This window comes from Octopus sinensis, linkage group LG1, assembly GCF_006345805.1.
Source record: "Octopus sinensis linkage group LG1, ASM634580v1, whole genome shotgun sequence".
NCBI classification, from domain to species: Eukaryota; Metazoa; Mollusca; class Cephalopoda; order Octopoda; family Octopodidae; genus Octopus; species Octopus sinensis.
Window position 1 is genome coordinate 103,345,900 of NC_042997.1, and position 20,000 is coordinate 103,365,899.

At 36.5% G+C, this 20,000-nt stretch overlaps 1 protein-coding gene across 2 annotated transcripts in view; it reads right to left on the reverse strand.

The window, feature by feature from the left end:
- Positions 1-20,000, reverse strand: part of LOC115214885 (balbiani ring protein 3-like) — a 32,676-nt gene that overhangs the window by 2,085 nt on the left and 10,591 nt on the right. For both annotated transcript variants that reach the window (XM_029783918.2, XM_036503459.1), the window contains 6 exons: positions 15,381-15,575; positions 9,579-9,776; positions 6,968-8,740; positions 4,134-4,498; positions 2,783-2,873; positions 2,346-2,425 (listed from right to left, as the gene is read on the reverse strand). In XM_029783918.2, coding sequence (XP_029639778.1) covers positions 2,346-2,425; positions 2,783-2,873; positions 4,134-4,498; positions 6,968-8,740; positions 9,579-9,776; positions 15,381-15,575 — 2,702 coding nt within the window. The remainder of the gene's footprint in view (positions 1-2,345; positions 2,426-2,782; positions 2,874-4,133; positions 4,499-6,967; positions 8,741-9,578; positions 9,777-15,380; positions 15,576-20,000) is intronic.

A 20,000-nucleotide genomic window follows, 5' to 3' on the forward strand; every position in this document is an offset into this window, starting at 1 on the left:
AGCCAAAGAAGTCTAAGAAAACCGTAACAAATTGTGTCACTGAAATTATTGGAAAATATTTATGCGTGCGTGTCTGAGAGCACATGCATGTGCGCATGTGTGCACAAGTGCGTGCGCGCGTGTGTATATATATGTGTGCGTGTGCATGTAAGTATATCTATATGTGTGTGTGTGTGTGTTCGTACAGGTACAAGGTGTGTGTGTGTGTGTACGAATATGTGTACGATGTACACGTGTATATGTATATTTTCCTTGCATCGGTCTCTCAACTTGTGACCGAATTTCATGGTCACTGTCATGACTTCATCAAAGCCTGGTGGACTTCATCCCTATCCAGGTCTAACAACAACAGATTTCTTGCAGAAAGAACTAGAGAAAGATAGAAAGAGACAAAAATATTGAGCAAAACATTAAACTGGTATTCTGTTTCATTGACACCGAAAGGATGAACGGTAGGGTTGCTCTTTGTACGATTTCAACTAAGGGTTCAGGGAGCCAGGACTATTACTGAAAGACTACTATCTAGTTCTCTAAGTAATGAATACCAAAAGAACAAGAATCACGTAATCTCCGTAACCCCTGCTATTTTTATCATGCATTAATTGATAATGTTCTGTACTCTCCTGACGTTTTACTCTAATCTAAATAGATATAGAAAAGAAGATAAATTGTGCGTTTGTGGACGTATGTATGCGATTGTGCTTTCTTCCTACATATCAATGTATATCTTCCTACATATCAGTGTAAATCGATACTTCGAGATATAGAAAGGTAATGTATGGTAATTGAGAAGGCAAAAATTTGGTGATTTGATTAAATAAAGAACAATTAAAGAAGAAATTAGCATTGAGAGCCGATATTATCGATTAAGTTCCTTCGGTGTAGTGCTCCAACATGACCTCAGTCGGATAAGTGAAACCAGTCCAAGGATAAAAGCAATAAGCAAATATATTATAGCGCTGATATTATAGGGTGAAATGCGTAGCAGTATTTTGTCTGCCGTTACGTTCTGAGTTCAAATTCCGCTGAGGTCGACTTTGCCTTTTACCCTTTTGGGGTCGATAAATTAAGTACAAGTACCCAATGAGGTCGATATCATCGACTTAATCCATCTGTCTGTCCTTGCTTGTCCCCTCAGTGTTTAGCCCCTTGTGGGTAGTAAAGAAATAGAATACACAGCAATTGCCTGCTAATTCAATCAGTAAGTAATGCAGGTGATTAAACAACTAAATACCTAAACACTTATTATCGCAATAATCAGTGATCTATTTACCAGATTACTATTACAGCATCGGTTATAAATAAATACTTGCAGGGAATAATAACTGTATGTATTTAGTCTCACTGTGAAACTAAGGCTCATGAGAGCAAGCGCAGTAGATTTAAGCGGATCTCGATACAGTCATTTCGACCCCCATCCCAAGCAACGAGAAAGGCCCTTACAAGACCTAATTTTGCAGAGAGATGTGATACATTCCCATATGACTCCAAGTATTTATGCAATATTCTTTTCTACTCTAGGCACAAAGCCCGAAATTTTGGAGGAGGGAGCCAGTCGATTAGATCGATCCAGTACGCATCTGGCACTTAATTTGAACTCACAACGTAACGGCAGACGAAATACCTATTTCTACTGCCCACAAGGGGCTAAGCACAGAGAGGACAAACAAGGACAGACAAACAGATTAAGTCGATTACATCGACTCCAGTGCGTAACTGGTACTTAATTTATCGACCCCGAAAGGATGAAAGGGAAAGTCGACCTCGGCGGAATTTGAACTCAGAACGTAACGTCAGACGAAATACGACAACGCATTTCACCCGGCGTGCTAACGTTTCTTCCTGCTCGCCGCCTTAATATCTATGCAATATTCATGCAATTCTGTTATTCTTCCTTCTATTTCGAACGAAGGAAAATGATGAATAACGTTATATATATTTTCTAAGAATTCAGGTATTTGTCAATCTACTGAAAAGGCCTCTACCCTCTATATGTAGTTTTCTCAGTTCGCTGGCAATACGCTTCTGACAAAATTCAATTTACTTTCTTAAACTAGTTTCAAATTTTGGCATAAAGCCAGTAATTTTGGAGAAGGGGATAAATTGATTACATCAAACCAAGTATTCAGTTGGTACTTATTTTATCAACTCCGAAAGGATGAAAGACAAAGTTGACCTCGGTTGGATTTGGACTCAGAGCATTTTACAGCTAAGCATTCTGCCACTAAGCATTTTGCCCGCTGTGCTAAAAATTCTTGCTGCTTTTTTACATTTCCTGTATTAAAACCAAAACTTTTATTGGGAGAATATAAGAAAGAAGTGGAAAATAAGATGTGATAAATTACATAATCTATTTCTCCTCGGAAATTTTCATATCCATAACCAGCACCAATTACCAAACTATTTGACTTTCCTTCAATTGTTCCTGAAAAATGCAAAAGTAAATAACATAGATTAAATCCAATTCATTAAGATTCGTTCCAGTTTATAGGACTGTATATATCTTTATACACGAAACAAGATATTTTAAAGAGAGGACTTGAGGACTTGGGATACGCATTTCTTTATAGGAGGATTCTTGATAAATTAATGAAATGGATAAAACTGATTGGTAAATATCTCAACATTTGATCTCTTAACTGTGCTTGTTTCCTATAAAGAATAATTGATCGATTAGACAATGCTTATGTTTACAGATTGATATGTAATTTTCTTTTTAAATGAATATTTTTTTCCTTTTCACACTTATTAATAACATCAAAAGAAATAATGACAACATTACCTGATACTGGTGTCTTCTGAACATAATCACCAACCTGGGCAATAAGTTGATTACCATCATATATCCACCCAACATTTTCCCAATCAGAACCCTAAAACACAAGGAATTGAAGGAATATATAATAGTCAATTTACTGATTCATAAGGCACTGGGATGAAATAAAAATTCCTTTCCTATCAATATTATTGAAAAAAAAATTATTATTAAAAAAAGTAACATAAAATGAAGTTAAATATCTATAAAAATTTCATTTTAAAACCGTTATGAACATTAAGTGTAAATAGACTCTTAAAATGGTTTCATATTTTAGTACATAGTCAATAGTTTGAAAAGACGAGGAGTCACCGATTACATCGATCTCAGCATTTGAATGGTTCTTTATTTTATCGATTCCGTAAGGATGAGAGGTAAAGTTAATTTCGTGGTATTTGTACTCAGAAACTGTTATAATTGCGGTTCCACAGCATGGATTCTGTCTCTGGGCTACTACACATAAAAAGGTAGAAGTAACATCCACAGTTATTTGCTTAGGTCATTTCACTTTTATCTTTTATCCATCAATCAATCAATCTATCCAAAAAAATCGACGGCTTAAAGATATAGAAACAGTTGAACATAAAAACCTGTAATGACAACTGAACCTTTATTTTTATTGTCTGTCTCAATATCCTATTATATTACATTTAAAATAATGTAACTGCTTTCCACGACTGCGCTCCCTTCAATCAACGCTCACTCTCCCTCCCTCCTTCTCTCCTTCTCTCCCCCTTTCTCTCTCTCTCTCTCTCTACCTCTCGCTTCAATTATACATGTTCCTGTACTTAACATGTTGTACCCTCTCTACTTTCCTCTTCTTTCTCTTACCTCTCAGCACTAACACACTTCTCTCCTCCCCCTCCCCCTCCCTTTGCTGCACCCTTAAACTAACTAGCATCAAACATTCGACTTTAGCGTAATAACTATTATTTCTCCCTATTTTACTTTCTTAACACTTCCCTCTCCCTCTTCTCCCCTCACTTTTTGCCTCTCGGTTCAACTAGCTATGTGATAGCGTAACGCATTTACCAGTATATATATATATATATATATATATATATATATGAGATTTTTGAGATTAATACAGGTTTATGCTATTTCTTTCTACGTATGTCTAACCATCGTGGTTGTTTGGAGCTCTGCATTGAATATTCCAAATCCAACTGGATACTTAAGCACAAAGGATTATCAGGGAACACTTTGTTGCATTGTCACAAAGAATTAAAATAAAAATCAAGTCATGCTTACGAATGCGTGTTGCTTTTATCATAATGTTAATATACATGAAGATACATATAGAAAATGTTTAACTTACTGAAGCTAAAATTTTGATTGATTTGTAACCTTGTTGTAGTGTTCGAATTCCGAATTCTATATAGCTTGATGTGGCTACGATTAAAATGGATGGTGACTGCATGTTATTACTGTTGGTTATAAGAGCGTATGGTTTTATACCCAATTGGCTCTTTTCTAGGCGGTATCGAAGTGAAATGGCTATTGGAGGAATGGTATTTCCGAAATTGAATTTCGTAAGAAGTATTTGGCAATAACCATCGAACACTCCAGTGTAGTTATCTTCAGCTTCTGTGTTGTATCTAGTTGTAACGCCTTTTACGTGTAGGAATCGCGAATTGGTCTGGTTAAGACTTCGAAAGTTAATATTCACAGTTGGTTTGCAATCTTTTCAAAGTAAGAATTAAAAATAAGACAAAATGAAAGGATGAAAAACAAGAATTACGAAGGAATGTCTTGACATAGAGAAAACTTACATGCACACACACACACACACCACACACACACACACACACACACACACACACACGCACACACACTATATATATATATGTACATAAACACACACACACATATGTGTGCGTATATATATGTAGGTAGGTAGGTACGCGTGTATGTATGTATATATGTCATTATTCAGTTTTATTTCAAGATTTCTTGTCAGTAGAGGAAGAGCCGGTTTCAAGCCTAGATCCAGAGCTCCTTCATTGGAATTTCAACAACATCAACAGGGTATTTTTGAATGTATGTGCGTTTTTATGTGCAGTAGTTGGAGTCAGTGTATGTGCAGACTTGTATATTTTGTTTTATGTATGTATTCTCATGCATATAGTTGCATGTCTAGACATGCACATATATACTTAAACGATAAACGTATAAAAAGTTTTACAAATATTTAGAGTTCCAATGATGGCTTGGATCTACAGTTTTCGAATCAGTCTTCTCCTATTTGGTTTTGAGACACCTAATTTCTCAAGATAGGTACTTAGGCAGTGTGTTATACATACCAGTGCCCCAATAATGACAGGTATAAACTCTGGGTAGAGTAACTAAATTTTTCGATAGTTCAGCGTAGGTAGTTCCTTTTTCATTGGATCTTAGCCTTATGTTAACATTTGCTGGGCAGCTAATTTCTACTACTGTACAAAGTTTCTCTTCTTTGTCCCACATCAGTATGCCAGGTCCATTATATTCACATTTTATGAGGCATTCACTGGGACATTGCACTAGTAATCTAGATCAGTATGACTTCTACATACTGTGAGTTCTTAGTTCCATGTATGTATGTATGTATGTATGTGTATGTATGTATGTATGTATGTATGTATGTATGTATGTATGTATGTATGTATGTATGTATGTATGTATCTACGTATGCATGTATGTATTCGGTTGTGCTGACTTCTACTTATAATCTAGTGACGAAAAGATGAAATATAGTTCAGAAATAAATGTTATTTACTCATGAGGTTCATGCCGAGAATCTGAAATAGCATTTCTATTCGTTCTCGATATATTCTGTCGTGGTCGAGCGTGAATATCTAATCGCTGTTAGTCGTCATTATCAGAGAACATCTCCCTTGAGACGCTATATGTTCATAACACACGTGATTCACCGATAAAACAAGACTTTGAGACACCACCTTCTAGAGTGTGCCCTCAGTCAAAGCTAACCCACCGGACCAATAAATCTAACGAGATTACTGACTTTGAAAATGAATACAAAAGTTACTGCTTGTTACATAATATATTGGTCTAGGCATTTTTCCAGCACTAATTTAATGGCTTTAATGCTTCAATCCCATGTATTCAAAGAAAGAACCCTGCTTTATATTCAATCCATAGAACTTGGGTACGCTTTAAAGCTACACCTCCCTTTTCTTTCTCTGTTATAGATATAGTCCCTGCTGCTTTCGACTACATATTCCCCCGTTTCAAGCCAACGAGGGAGACTTTACTTGCCTGCTTGACCTTGTGGAAGTAGCAGTAAAATTTCCCTCAAATCATACTCGACTTAAAAACAATGAATATATTGGTTAATACTGGCCAATTGACACTATGTCAACAAAAGACAAAATTATCGAGTATGGAGCATTTCCAATAATAGAATTGTTGAATCAGGACTTGCCGATAACAACAATAACTGACACGTTAATTACACAACTATAAACTTGTATCTAATCTTCTTCACCTATGCTTTGTAAAGGTGAAACCTAAATCGCAGGACTCACTACTATACCTGTACATATTTTTTTTAGCGAGCACTCTAAAACTTTCTATGAATTAAAGACTTGATGACAGTTATCAATTGTTATTTAGATCTATCAATTGAAAACATAATAAACTATTCAGATCTATCAATTGAAACCACAAACATTCTCATGAATCCTAACAAGACCACGGGGGTTACAGGGAAGAAATCATTAAAAATCCAAGTATTAGCGATAACAAGTCATGCCAACAAAGATAGTGATTAGATTATAAAATCAACACATCTGATAGCGTGATTTACCTCCATTGTCTTAAGCAAATGACAGCCACCTAATATAGTTCATATTCTTTCACTGAGTGGCTAAAGGAAGTTCAATTTCAGCTAGCTCTAAGTCGGTACCACGAAGAGATAATGTTTACGGTTACTAATATAAATAGTACCATAAAACTGAAGAATGTCTCGTTAGCCTCGACAGGTTGTCGGGGCCTCGGAGATGGTAAAGGAAGGAAACTTACTCAATTGGTCACTTGAAGATAGGCCTTTCTGGGTGCCCTAATAACTCGATACATTAACCGAATAACTTCTATCAGTAGGGGATAAATTAAAATTTGTATATAAAAAAAAGGATATGGAAAATAATATACCTAATCCTGTTGGTCGTACTGGTGAATCTGTAGCGGTTCTTGTACAGATGCATCTTGTATTGTCTAAACGTTCTCCATTCTGACAAATTGGAGCATTTGGACAGAAGACATTAACACATCTACAGTTAATGAGATCAAGCTGCTCACCAGATGTACATACTGGTGGCGTAATGCACTGAGTGATACATCGGCATTGCACATAATCAAATCTTTGGTTTGCATTGCAGTTGCTTACCACGGAACAACGACTTTCACAGCGACAAGTATCGTAGTTTATTCGTTCATCATTTCGGCAGGTTGGCAAATAATTACATTTATTTTCACATTGACATGTAATATCATTGAACCGTTGTTTATTGACGTCACAAATTCTCACAGTTTGGCATCGAGGCTCACAGCGACAGGTATCATAATTAACTTTTTCATTTGCTCTGCAGGAAATTGCATAACCGCATTTTTCTTCGCATTGGCATGTGATATCGTTGAACTTTTGAGAAATACCACAAGACTGTACGTTTCGACAACGAGGCTCACAGCGACAGGTATCATAATTAACTTTTTCATTTGCTCTGCAGGAAACTGCATAACTGCATTTTTCTTCGCATTGGCATGTGATATCGTTGAACTTTTGAGAAATACCACAAGACTGTACGTTTCGACAACGAGGCTCACAGCGACAGGTATCATAATTAACTTTTTCATTTGCTCTGCAGGAAACTGCATAACTGCATTTTTCTTCGCATTGGCATGTGATATCGTTGAACTTTTGAGAAATACCACAAGACTGTACATTTTGACAACGAGGCTCACAACGACAGGTATCATAATTAACTTTTTCATTTGCTCTGCAGGAAACTGCATAACTGCATTTTTCTTCGCATTGGCATGTGATATCGTTGAACTTTTGAGAAATACCACAAGACTGTACATTTTGACAACGAGGCTCACAACGACAGGTATCATAATTAACTTTTTCATTTGCTCTGCAGGAAACTGCATAACTGCATTTTTCTTCGCATTGGCATGTGATATCGTTGAACTTTTGAGAAATACCACAAGACTGTACGTTTCGACAACGAGGCTCACAACGACAGGTATCATAATTAACTTTTTCATTTGCTCTGCAGGAAACTGCATAACTGCATTTTTCTTCGCATTGGCATGTGATATCGTTGAACTTTTGAGAAATACCACAAGACTGTACGTTTCGACAACGAGGCTCACAGCGACAGGTATCATAATTAAATTTTTCATTTGCTCTGCAGGAAACTGCATAACCGCATTTTTCTTCGCATTGGCATGTGATATCGTTGAACTTTTGAGAAATACCACAAGACTGTACGTTTCGACAACGAGGCTCACAACGACAGGTATCATAATTAACTCTTTCATTTGCGCTGCAGGAAACTGCATAACTGCATTTTTCTTCACATTGGCATGTGATATCGTTGAACTTTTGAGAAATACCACAAGACTGTACGTTTCGACAACGAGCCTCACAACGACAGGTATCATAATTTATCTTTTCATCATTACGGCAATACAATGTTGGGCATTTGGAAACACATTGGCATGAAATCAAATCAAGAGTTTGCGAACCACTGCATGGCTGAGTAAAAGGACAAGCTTTTTGGCATCGGCAACTTGTAGTATTCAGTCGTTCATCAGCACCGCAGTTTGGTGGATAAGCACATTTCGGCAAACACCGACAATTTTGATAATCAAGGGTTTCAGAAATTTGGCATTTTGGTATGGGAAAGCAGCGTTGCGATGCTACAAATTAAAAATATATAATACCATTATTTATAATAGACTCAAACTGTGACATTTTATTTTTCTATAACAAAATTATACATATATTCGTTTCAATGTTTGACACTAGGCCAGCAATTTCGGTGCGGGTGTTAGTCTCAATCGGTACTTAATTTATTGACCGTAGAAAGGATGAATGACAAATTCGACCCCGTAACAATTTGAACTCAGAAAGTAAGACTGGACGAAATATCACTAAGCATGCTAACGATTCTGCTAGCTCGCCATCTTATGCATACATTGAAATACATTTTGATACTGTGTCTGACTAAGTATCGGGCAAGTTTCATACTGGAAATGGTCCGGATTTCTGGATTTTACTTGTAGAGACAGTTGAAATATATACTTAAAATGTATGATAAACTATATAAAGTAAAGGACTAAACTGTATTCACAAGTCAAAATAATATACTTCTAAAGCAGGTTCTGCCTCATAATTATTAAACCACTTTAAAGTTTTTAAGTATATCATATTGCACCATGTATACGGTATAATGCTTATAGGATGAAAATTAATCGAAGACAAATTTAATAGATACAGGTACAAATTAATACACTTCTAAAACAGAGTGTTTAATCTTTTTCTATCTACTTAAAATGTAAACAACAAAGCTATTTTTAACAAACCGTATGCAAATTGACTAACAAAGCAGCTGCACGGCAAACTAGGGCTGGCGCGTGAAATTCAAAACTAGCTAATTTCAAAAATAGTCGGGTTTTGGTAATTCCGGATGTCTGGAAGCCGGATAAGAGGTCGATACTGTATTACATTTAATTTAGAGACCCAAAAATAACTTACATGGAGTAGTCATACCATAGGGTGTACATTCTCGGGAATCAAGGCAAGATCCTAACATCGAATGATAAGTTCCTGAAGCTTTCAGGTCTGCACAAGGTTGAATAGAAGTTGTTATTCCATAGCTGCAGACTCCCCACATTAAACATGATGTAGAATCTGTTTGATAGACGGCAGGATTTCCCAGTGATTTGCATTTATCTGAAAGAAAAGATACATTAAAATATCAAGGATAACTTTGCATTTGTAAATATATACTCTTTTACTCTTTACTCTTTTACTTGTTTCAGTCATTTGACTGCGGCCACGCTGGAGCACCGCCTTTAATCGAGCTACTCGACCCCGGGACTTATTCTTTTGCAAGCCCAGTACTTATTCTATCGGTCTCTTTTGCCGAACCGCTAAGTTACGGGAACATAAACATACCAGCATCGGTTGTCAAGCAATGCTAGAGGGACAAACACAGACACACAAACACACACACGCATATATATATATATATATATACGACGGGCTTCTTTCAGTTTCCGTCTACCAAATCCACTCACAAGGCTTTGATCGGCCCGAGGCTATAGTAGAAGACACTTGCCCAAGGTGCCACACAGTGGAACTGAACCCGGAACCATGTGGTTGGTAAACAAGCTACTTACCACACAGCCACTCCTGCACCTATATATATGATTATATATGTTTTACTAAATGATTTCGTGCGATGGTGACAAATAACTCTAGCAATCAGTAGAGCCATTGAATTGCTGCTAAACACGCATGTCTGCCAGTTCCTGTGGGCTGTATTCTGTTTTTTTTTTTTTTTTTGTCTTCAATACTCTCATTCATTCAGTTTTTCTATATAGCACGTTATCCTCCACAATTTCCGCCTTTTGCATTCTGATTAAACATTCACTCGATCTTTCACTGATCTTTTCTCAACTTCGAAACGAAAAAAATATATTCGAAATCAATTAGACATGAGTTGCTTCGTTACCTATATTTGTCACCTTGTCATCAACAATGAGCTCGTAACTCCCTTTAAGATAGTAGTAATTCTTGAAAGAAAATACCTCACGAATTACCGAAACCCTTTTGGGAGCGATGTTGATTGGGGGAAATTCCAAAACATTCCTTTCAATACTTCGCCGTAAAATTTGATGATATACGAAATTATATGCCTCGTTGATTTGGTATTATATAAACATAGAAACTGGTTTAAATCCACCTTCCATCTGTATGTATAAGCGTCGATGTTTGCTATTTGCTTAAGAACAACATTACCATTTCTCATGCAATCTTTACCATTTTCTGTAGAAAATGCATAAAAAACAACCTGTATCTTTAGGTCCCCATGGGCTAAAACATTGAAGAGTCAAGAAAAGAGCAGTAGGGAGATTGAAATGCAGTTGTTGAGTTGGAGCGAGTGTTAATGAGATACATAAAGTGTTGTCAGAAAGGCACAGCGAATTTTTGTTTTCATTCTCTTTTATCATTTTATAGTCTTTCATCCACTAAATACACTCACACAATCTCTCTTCCATCTACCCATTTTGTATAATACACACACACATACACACACATACTCACATTCATTCACACTCATATATATATATACACACACACACACACATAGAAACAAACTCATGTACATAGACACACACACATATACATACATAAAAATAAACACACACAACACATAAGAAAATCATTTCCTTTCATACTTACGCTTGTTTGTATTTGTGAAATACACAGATGTTAATTTTTATAACGTTTATATAAAATTCATTAGTACTACTGAATATTTTAGAAACATGAACACGTTTAAACGTGAAACAATTAAAGAATATATGTTCAAATATTTTCCATGATTGTCAAAAGTACATACTAAATTTTCGAAGACATGACATTTTTAAATAAAGAATTTTAATGATGATTGTATACTAACATTCCAGCGGGCGACACGTTTAAAGAAACTATGTCTAGCCACTTAGAATAAAGAACTCAAAGATAAGTCTGAGAGTGAACGTTTACCATATATTTTGGGTGGAAATCTAATGGTCTCCCGGTATTGTTAGTGTTACCGAGAGAACCCTTTAACCCTTTAGAATTTTGATTACCTTGTAAAATGTAAGGCTTATTTATTTACATTGATTTGTATTATGCAGCTTCGAGACTTTGATGATGTGATTATTTATTTTTAGAATAACATTCAAGGGTAGGAGTATGAGATTGGATCTGGCTGGTTTGAACACAAAACAGGTAAAATATTTGGGCCAGATGTGGCCAGCATGGCTCAGTAGTTAGAGCGTTGGGCTCACAATCACGTGGTAGTGAGTTCGATTCCCGGACTGAGCTGTGTGTTGTGTTCTTGAACAAGTCACTTTATTTCACGTTGCCCCAGCTGTAGAAATGAGTTGCGACGTCACTGGTGCAAAGGTGAATCGGCCTTTGCCTTTCCCTTGGACAACATCAGTGACATGAAAAGGGGAGGCTTGTATGCATGAGCGACTGCTGGTCTTCCGTAAACAATATTGCTTGGACTTGTGCCTTGGAGGGTAACTTTCTAGGTACAATCCCATGGTCATTCATGACTGAAAGGGGTCTTTACCCTAAGTAAATATAATTTGATATCACTATATACACATTTAAATGTAAAACAATGAAAAACTATTGGTGTAATGACCTTCTCTAGACACAACATAATAAAGAAATTGTTTCCGATAATCCATATTATTTGAAACTATATACTAACTTTTTGAAGACGGCTCTGGAACAATGCTGATAGTCGAAGTTCATTTCAGAGCCCTACACCAGTTGCTTGATATGTCTGTGCAACATACCATGAAGTCATTTACGTTTACCAAAAAAAAAAAGATAATAATAATAATGAAGCAGTTCCTCCAGGGTCTGCACCCGTTGTACGTCAGGTGAGAAAGCAACTTCATAATGTTAATGTGATTCAAAGTATTTGTTTTTACCCTTTCTTCCAATTTCTTTCATTCTTTCATAGATTTCAGCCAAAAGGCTGCAACCATGCTGGAGCACCGTTAGTGTAGTCACCTTTTCAATGGCCATTCTTATGCGATTAACTTTTAGTGAAGTAGTGTGTTTGACGTTGCTAGCTTCTTTTCAGTTTCTTACCGTGACATAGGTTCATCTAAGACCTTGGGGAGAAAGAAATCTAGTTGTTTCTTCAAAACAAACATCTACTCCTACTAGAAGATCCCTCAGATGTTTTGGCAAGGCATTACATAGCTGTGGGCCCTTGAATCCCAAGCGTTTGCAGTACATGGTCCTCACTCTAGACGGAGTAGATGAGACCTTTGGCCAGCATATTCACTTTTAAAATACCTGTTAAGTCTTTGTAAAATAAAAATACACTTTTGTTAAACAGCTTATCAATTATCATACGCTTCCTAACACTCATACCACTGTCTTAGGCAAATAATCATCATTTCTATAATATGCGTTCACCATTGTTAAATGAGCCGACAAAGGAAACTCAATGATATCGTTAGATCTGCTAGAAACTAGTCATATCTCGGATCTTTTCGGTTTGAACGGCAGTTTTTAACATAATTTCTAGGTAACTAAAAAATTTTAAACTTCGTATACTGGTAGAACGTGTTTATAAAATATCTTTTTCTCTTGGCTTTATTGAGAAAATTCTATAGTTTGTAAGATATTTGGTCTTTAATTTCTTGCATTTCGACAATTTCAACCAATCAAAGACCGTCTATTGAGGTAAAAACATTCTGTGCCGTATGAATATGTCCCTCGTTTAAGAAACAGATTGGGTTTATTTACATTTGTGAAGAAACAAATATACCCTTCCCCCCACCCCTAACCCTAACCCTAACCTTAACCCTCACTAACCCTAACTAACCCTAACCCTAAAACAGATTGAAGTGCAATAGATCGATTCTAGGGTCATAATTATGGGTGACAATTTCATATGACACCGCTAGAAAAAACTGCCGTTCAAACCGAAAAGATCCCACATCTCTCAGAAATATGCTCTATCGTGTTAAACAAAGGTACCCGTTGGATAATGATAATGTATTCCATGCGCTACCTATGTCCCCTACACATAGAGAACAGGCAGGATGGTCTCGGCTAAAATGTCTTTAATCATAGGTCTGTTTATAGTAGTCTTTATATGCATTTACTATTTGCCTATGTATGTGTACATTCGTTTTGAGCGCGTGCTTGTGTGTAGGTGTATGTGCGAGCGCATGAAATTGAAGGCGTAAAAGTGTCTCTTTTATATTCGCATAGACCGTATGTTGCTACCCTACCTTTGTATGAGCTAATGAATTTTTTAAACGTTTTGACCTTGGTGACATTTCTCTCTTCGTGTCACAAACCTTTGTCTTGCTACACCTCATTTTAACCACCACTCTTCCCAGATCATTTCCTACCTCACGTACTTTTCTGTGTTGTTATGACATAGTATACTTATGTGCAAGCGTAGACATATGCATATGTATTCATATATACGCATCTGTATATGTCAGATGCGTTCGTAAGTGTGTGTAAGTATTCGAATGTCTACTTATGTGTGCGTGCGTGTGTGTATGTGCGAATGTTGGATATGTGTGTGCATATATACATAATGTCGTTTCTAAGTAACTTGTCAACGGCTTTTCCTTCCTCTCTATTCCCTGTTACTCTTGTCTTATGACGTACCGCCATTCTCTCTACTTGATCTCCTGTCCCTACATACGCCATTTCTATATTTTTCAGACATTCATATCATATCTATTTTCTTTCTTGACGAAGAAGACGAAAAACACTTTTGGTCAAAGTGCTTGGATTTATTTTATTTTTTTTTAATGTTAATAATCTCATTCTTATCGACTGAGAGCGTCACTAACTTCGTTTCACTTTAATACTTAAGTATTTTTAAAAAAACCTAAATAGAGTTATAAGCCTACTTCAAAAAATACTTCAACTCTTCTACTAATCAAAAATACTTCAACTCTTACTAGATATTAACCTTTCCTAAACATGTAATAAGACCGCCATTGGAGTAGATCTTCTCTTGCTTATGAGACAAGTGCCCATTGTTACACCCTGTAAAGCGTTCTACATCATATCCAAAATAAGGTGATGCAGTTGATTAATAAAGATCAACTCACCAGCATGCTACAATCCCAGCTAAAAAGGAAGTTTCTTCTTTCTATCTTGTCTACAATACTACAATGATCTCAGTTTGTTTAAACTAGCAGGCGCAGCAGACCACCTTTATCCAAATAGATCAGACAATTCACTCTCTTGCTCCTAAGTTTTTTTTTGTTTTTTTTTACTGAGTTTCATCACATCTTGGTTCCACAATACACATGTTACACAGTCATTCCTCTACAGAGCTGCAGCCCTTCAAATTCCTTCTTTCCGCTCGTTCTGCTTTTAAATATACGAAAAAAGAACTGAACATCAACCGCGGAGAGCTTGAAAATGTCATTTATTCACTATCCTTCCTCTCCTGTGGCTAAGTAATGGACATTATTGTTTCAAGCCCTTTGACTCGTAATTTCAGTTACCCAGTTTCCTTGACATATTAGTGACTGAGATCACAACGTCTCCCTTGAATGGGATGCTTCTCCATTGCATCGTTATTAATTTACGGCGGAATGGACGGGAGCAACGTAAAATGAAGTGTTTTGCTCAAGAACACAGCGGTCCACGAACCGAAACCACGATCTTGTGATCATAAATGTAAGACCTTAACTACTAGGTTACGCACGTCCATTAAATAATAATAAAGGAGTGCTAATATACAAATAAAAACAGTAAATAAGAAATCATACTTACCGTTAGCACATTTAACGTTCCATGGGTAATCGCATGTGAATGCTTTATCATTCCAAAAGCGGCCTCGGGCACAGGACATGACGACACCTAAATAATTACCACTGCTCAACTGGCTACATGATACATATTTGGTGCAATCGGACGGATGAGCATTGTAATAAATCTTGTTGGAAAATCGGTTACTGTCACAGGCATCTGTTAAGGAAAAAAAAACACTTTTGTATTAAATTTTTGAACTTACACTCTGTACTTGTTTATACTCTTACTAATTTAGCTTAAATATGATTTATTCTAAAACAGTTATGCTCGGAGAAATAAAATATCCATAAAATTGTATTGAGTTTCGTAGAAAATTGAGATGAAAATGGCATTAATTAATAAACTTGGAATCAATTTACTAAATGCGTTTCAACTTCGAAATAGTATGATTAAATGTTACGTTTTGCTCTATAAACAGTGATTATTTCGTTTGATTAAAATAACAGTCTACTTGAGAAGTAAACAATACCACCAGAAGACGTTTGGCTATTACAAATAACTGCTAAAACACACACCGTTGATCTGGAAATAAACAACAATAACAATAACACATTTTGATACGAGGAATTGTTTTTAACTTGGGAAAAATCAGCAATTTTGATGGAATGGAGTACAGTCGATAATATAGATACCAGTACTTAATTTTATCGATACCGAAAGAATGAAAGCCAAGACTGATCTCCACGAGATATAACTGCAGAATGTAGAAAGCCGGAAGTATATTTGATATAAAGAATAGTTTCAATTTTTGACTCAAGGCCAACAATTTTGGGGAAGAGGGTAAATCGATTACATCGACCTCAGAGTTCAACTGATACTTATTTTATCGACCCGGAAAGGATGGAGAGCAAAATTGAACTCGGCAGAATTTGAACTCAGAACGTGCACACGGACGAAATACCGCAAAACATTTTGGCCGGCGTACTGACGATTCTACTAGGTTGCCGCCTAATATAATAATAATCATACTGATTTCAAATTTTGGTACCAGGCCAGCAATTTGTGGCGGGGGAGCTGAGTCGATTATGTCGACCTCTCAACTAGTACTTATTTAATCGATCCCGAAAGGATGAAAAACAAAATCATCTTCAGTGGAATTTGATCATGCAAAGAACCGAATGCCGATAAGCATTTTGCTTGGCGCGCTTACGACTCTGCTAACTCGCCACCTTCACATTTGATATAAATAATGATTTCTAATGTTCAATCTTTATCATTCAAAGAAGCTAATTCAACTATAAGACAAAATTAAAATTGCTATATGGTAAAACCTGCCCCAAATGAATAAACATGCACTTATGTAGCCAATATTTCTGTGAAATGAATGTCACACATACGAGGGATACTGAAAATATCCTGGCTTTAAGGATATCGAGAAAGGCCGGGGTGGCGGCCCAACCTTCCGAGTTCTTTTACAGGGCTTAGAAAAATTGAACTACCGCTGCAAGAAGTGTGTGAATCTGAGAGGAGAATATGTTGAATTAAATCATAACTGACTGATTCTCTTGTATTTTGTTTTTGCTCAGAACCAAGAACTTTTCAGCAGCCCCTCGTATAGATATTATTGCCAAATAACTAAAAGATACCTCTGCCTATCATTTAGTAAAATTGTACATAAAGTTACTCCATTACTCTTTTAGATAAAATCTCTCTAGAATTATCTTATCATTTTAGCAGTAGTAGTAGTAGTAGTAGTAGTAGTAGTAGTAGCAACAGCAGCAGTAAATTTGTGCTAATTCAATCAACTATATATCTTCACAAGCAAATGTTAATATGTTACATTTTCTGTGAAGGTCATGCTTTAAGATTATTTCATAAAAATATGTTTTCATGCACACACACACATACACGCGCACATACATAAAAGAGAGAGAGAGAGAGAGAGAGAGAGAGAGAAGTGGGGACAGAGGTGGGAGGAATAGAGCATCTAGGTGTGATTGCTACATGTAAGACAAGGGCATTCAATGCCAGGCTGGAAGAGTTTATCATAATATTGTAGAGCATAGCAACATATTCCAAATTATATGAAAAAGGAAAAGGAGAAAGAAACACTCTATAGTCAATATCTCGCATGATATCCTATCAAGGAAGTAACCCAAACTGAAAGTTAAAAATAGGGTCTTATCGTAGCTGCAAAATTCCCAGCCCCTCAAAATTAAAATTGCAAAAAAAAAAAATACAAAAAAAACACACAGCATTATAGAAAAACTATGCTAGCATCAAACATCATGCTAATACCAAGCACTCCAAACCATCCACGTTAGTATCAAGTTAGCCATCTTTAGTCCTCTGCTTCCGAGCTGAAAAAGAAGTGCTACTGGAAAACCGCATCTTTTTGGAATCGGTTAGCTCAACCCCACAGCAATTCTTTCGGCTGTAGCTTTGTTTCTACACTGCTCCTCTCAAACTCAAAGTCATTGACTGTCGTTTTACTGTTGTGTTTCAGTGCACGGGCTTGCTGCACGAACGACGCTTTCTTCGCGTTTTGCATTGAAAAAACTGGGACAATTCTCTCCCCGAGCTAGTTTTTAGTGATGCCTCTACTATGCACTTGTTTACTAATTTCTCTTCTACTTTATTGTTTTCTATCCATACTTAGCTAATACTAACGGATTCAGATCTAATTTCACTCTTTAGAAAGGGTTACAGTTGTGAAAGATACATGCAGTTTTTGGTAACAGAGTTCCTCCTTATTGTTCTTATTGACTGCACGGATCACGATTTTGTAGCCTATGCGGTGAACATCTCGAAGTTAAGGAAAGCTTACACTAAGGTATCGGTTAAACCAAGTAAAACCTCTCTTTTAAAATATAGACCCTCATGATTATCGAAGTCCTCATTGGCGCATTGCCAAAACCAAGTATCTCATAAGAAACTACCTCAAAAGACTTGTGGGTTTTTTGTTTTGCCTTCCTCTGGTGACAACTCTCAGACAATCCCCACCTGCTGTCAATGTATCAATTCAGTCATCCACTAACTTTAATAAGGGAGATATTCCAAAGGATATCTCTAGACATCCAAAGAAATCGGGCCGTCCAGTTACTGTCGAGGGCTAAGCTGCCACTAATGTAAAGCCAACAACTGTTGGCGTCCAAAACCACCAGCTTATGCAAGTCAAGGAAATCGTACTTGTTACTTCATTCAAGCTTTTCCGAAAAAGAGCACTTCCTTGCCACTAGAGTTTTTGAACAGTTGTCACTGCTTCTACGCTGATCCCTGGTCACATTCATTTTAACAGCGTCTTCTTAGTCTGAGCATCTTAAAGTGGGGAGAAGATAATATCAAATATGAAAACAAATATATCCTGCACTAGCGTTAATCTTTTACTATACCCTTGGAAGAGACCTACAACAACTTGTCTAGAATATTTTATAAGGCTCCGAAGTCATGTAGAAAGCCTTTTCTCCAAGATCCAACATTCCTGGAGACTTAATCCGCTGTCTGTCCTTGTTTGTCCCCTCTGTGTTTAGCCCCTTGTGGGTAGTAAAGAAATAGGTATTTCGTTCGTCTTTATGTTCAGAGTTCAAAAATCTGCCGAGGTCGACTTTGCCTTTCATCCTTTCGGGGTCGATAAAATAATGTACCAGTTGAATGCTGAGGTCGTTGTAATCGATTTGCCCGCTTCCACAAAATTGCTGGCCTTATTTCAAAATTTGAAACCATTTATTATTATTATTGAGTGAGAGAGCAGCACACGCCATCAAAGTGACGCTGGGGTAGAAATATACGAAGCCCAGTATATAATCACCATGACTACTCGTCTGATAAGGGCATCCATCTACGAAATTCCACAATTACACTCACAGTATAAAGCTACCCCATTACTCTTTTAGATAAAATCTCTCTAGAATTATCTTATCATTTTAGTAGTAGTAGTAGTAGTAGTAGTAGTAGTAGTAGTAGTAGTAGTAGTAGTAGTAGTAGTAGTAGTAGTAGTAGTAGCAATAATAATTATAATAAAATCAATATGAGAGGTATAGAAAAAATAGCAAAGTACCAGGACCAAGCCATTGATTTACAGAGACTAGGACCATGCCATTGAGTTACAGAGTTACAGAGACTATGGAAAGTGCGGGTAAAATATATCCCAGTAGTTGTAGGTGCATTAGGAACTATCCCTAAAGATTTGAACAAATGTATAGAGAAAAGAGGCATAAAACCCAGTTTAGTACAGCTCCAGGAAACAGTGCTATTAGGGAAAGCTACGATATTTAGGAGGGTTCTCGGCATCTAAGGTTACTTGTTGTAGCCTGACGTTAGGAATCTTTCTTTTCCAACAGTCTAATTTGTTGTGTGTACATGTATAATAATAATACGTATCTCTATAACTCAATTTCATAAAAGAGTTTCGAAAGAAAATATTTGTATTGTCAACAAGATTACGATGCTGATGTAAAAAGTCAAAAGTGTCACTTGATTCTGAATTTTAAAAAGTGTTTTAGTTCACTTGCGCAATTTCAACCCATCCAATTAATATTGACCTATCTACAGAATTCTTTAATTTCTAAGTAATTTTATTATTCTAGGACACCAAATGTACTTTTTTGTGTATTTACTTAGCAATTCATTCACTACTAAACT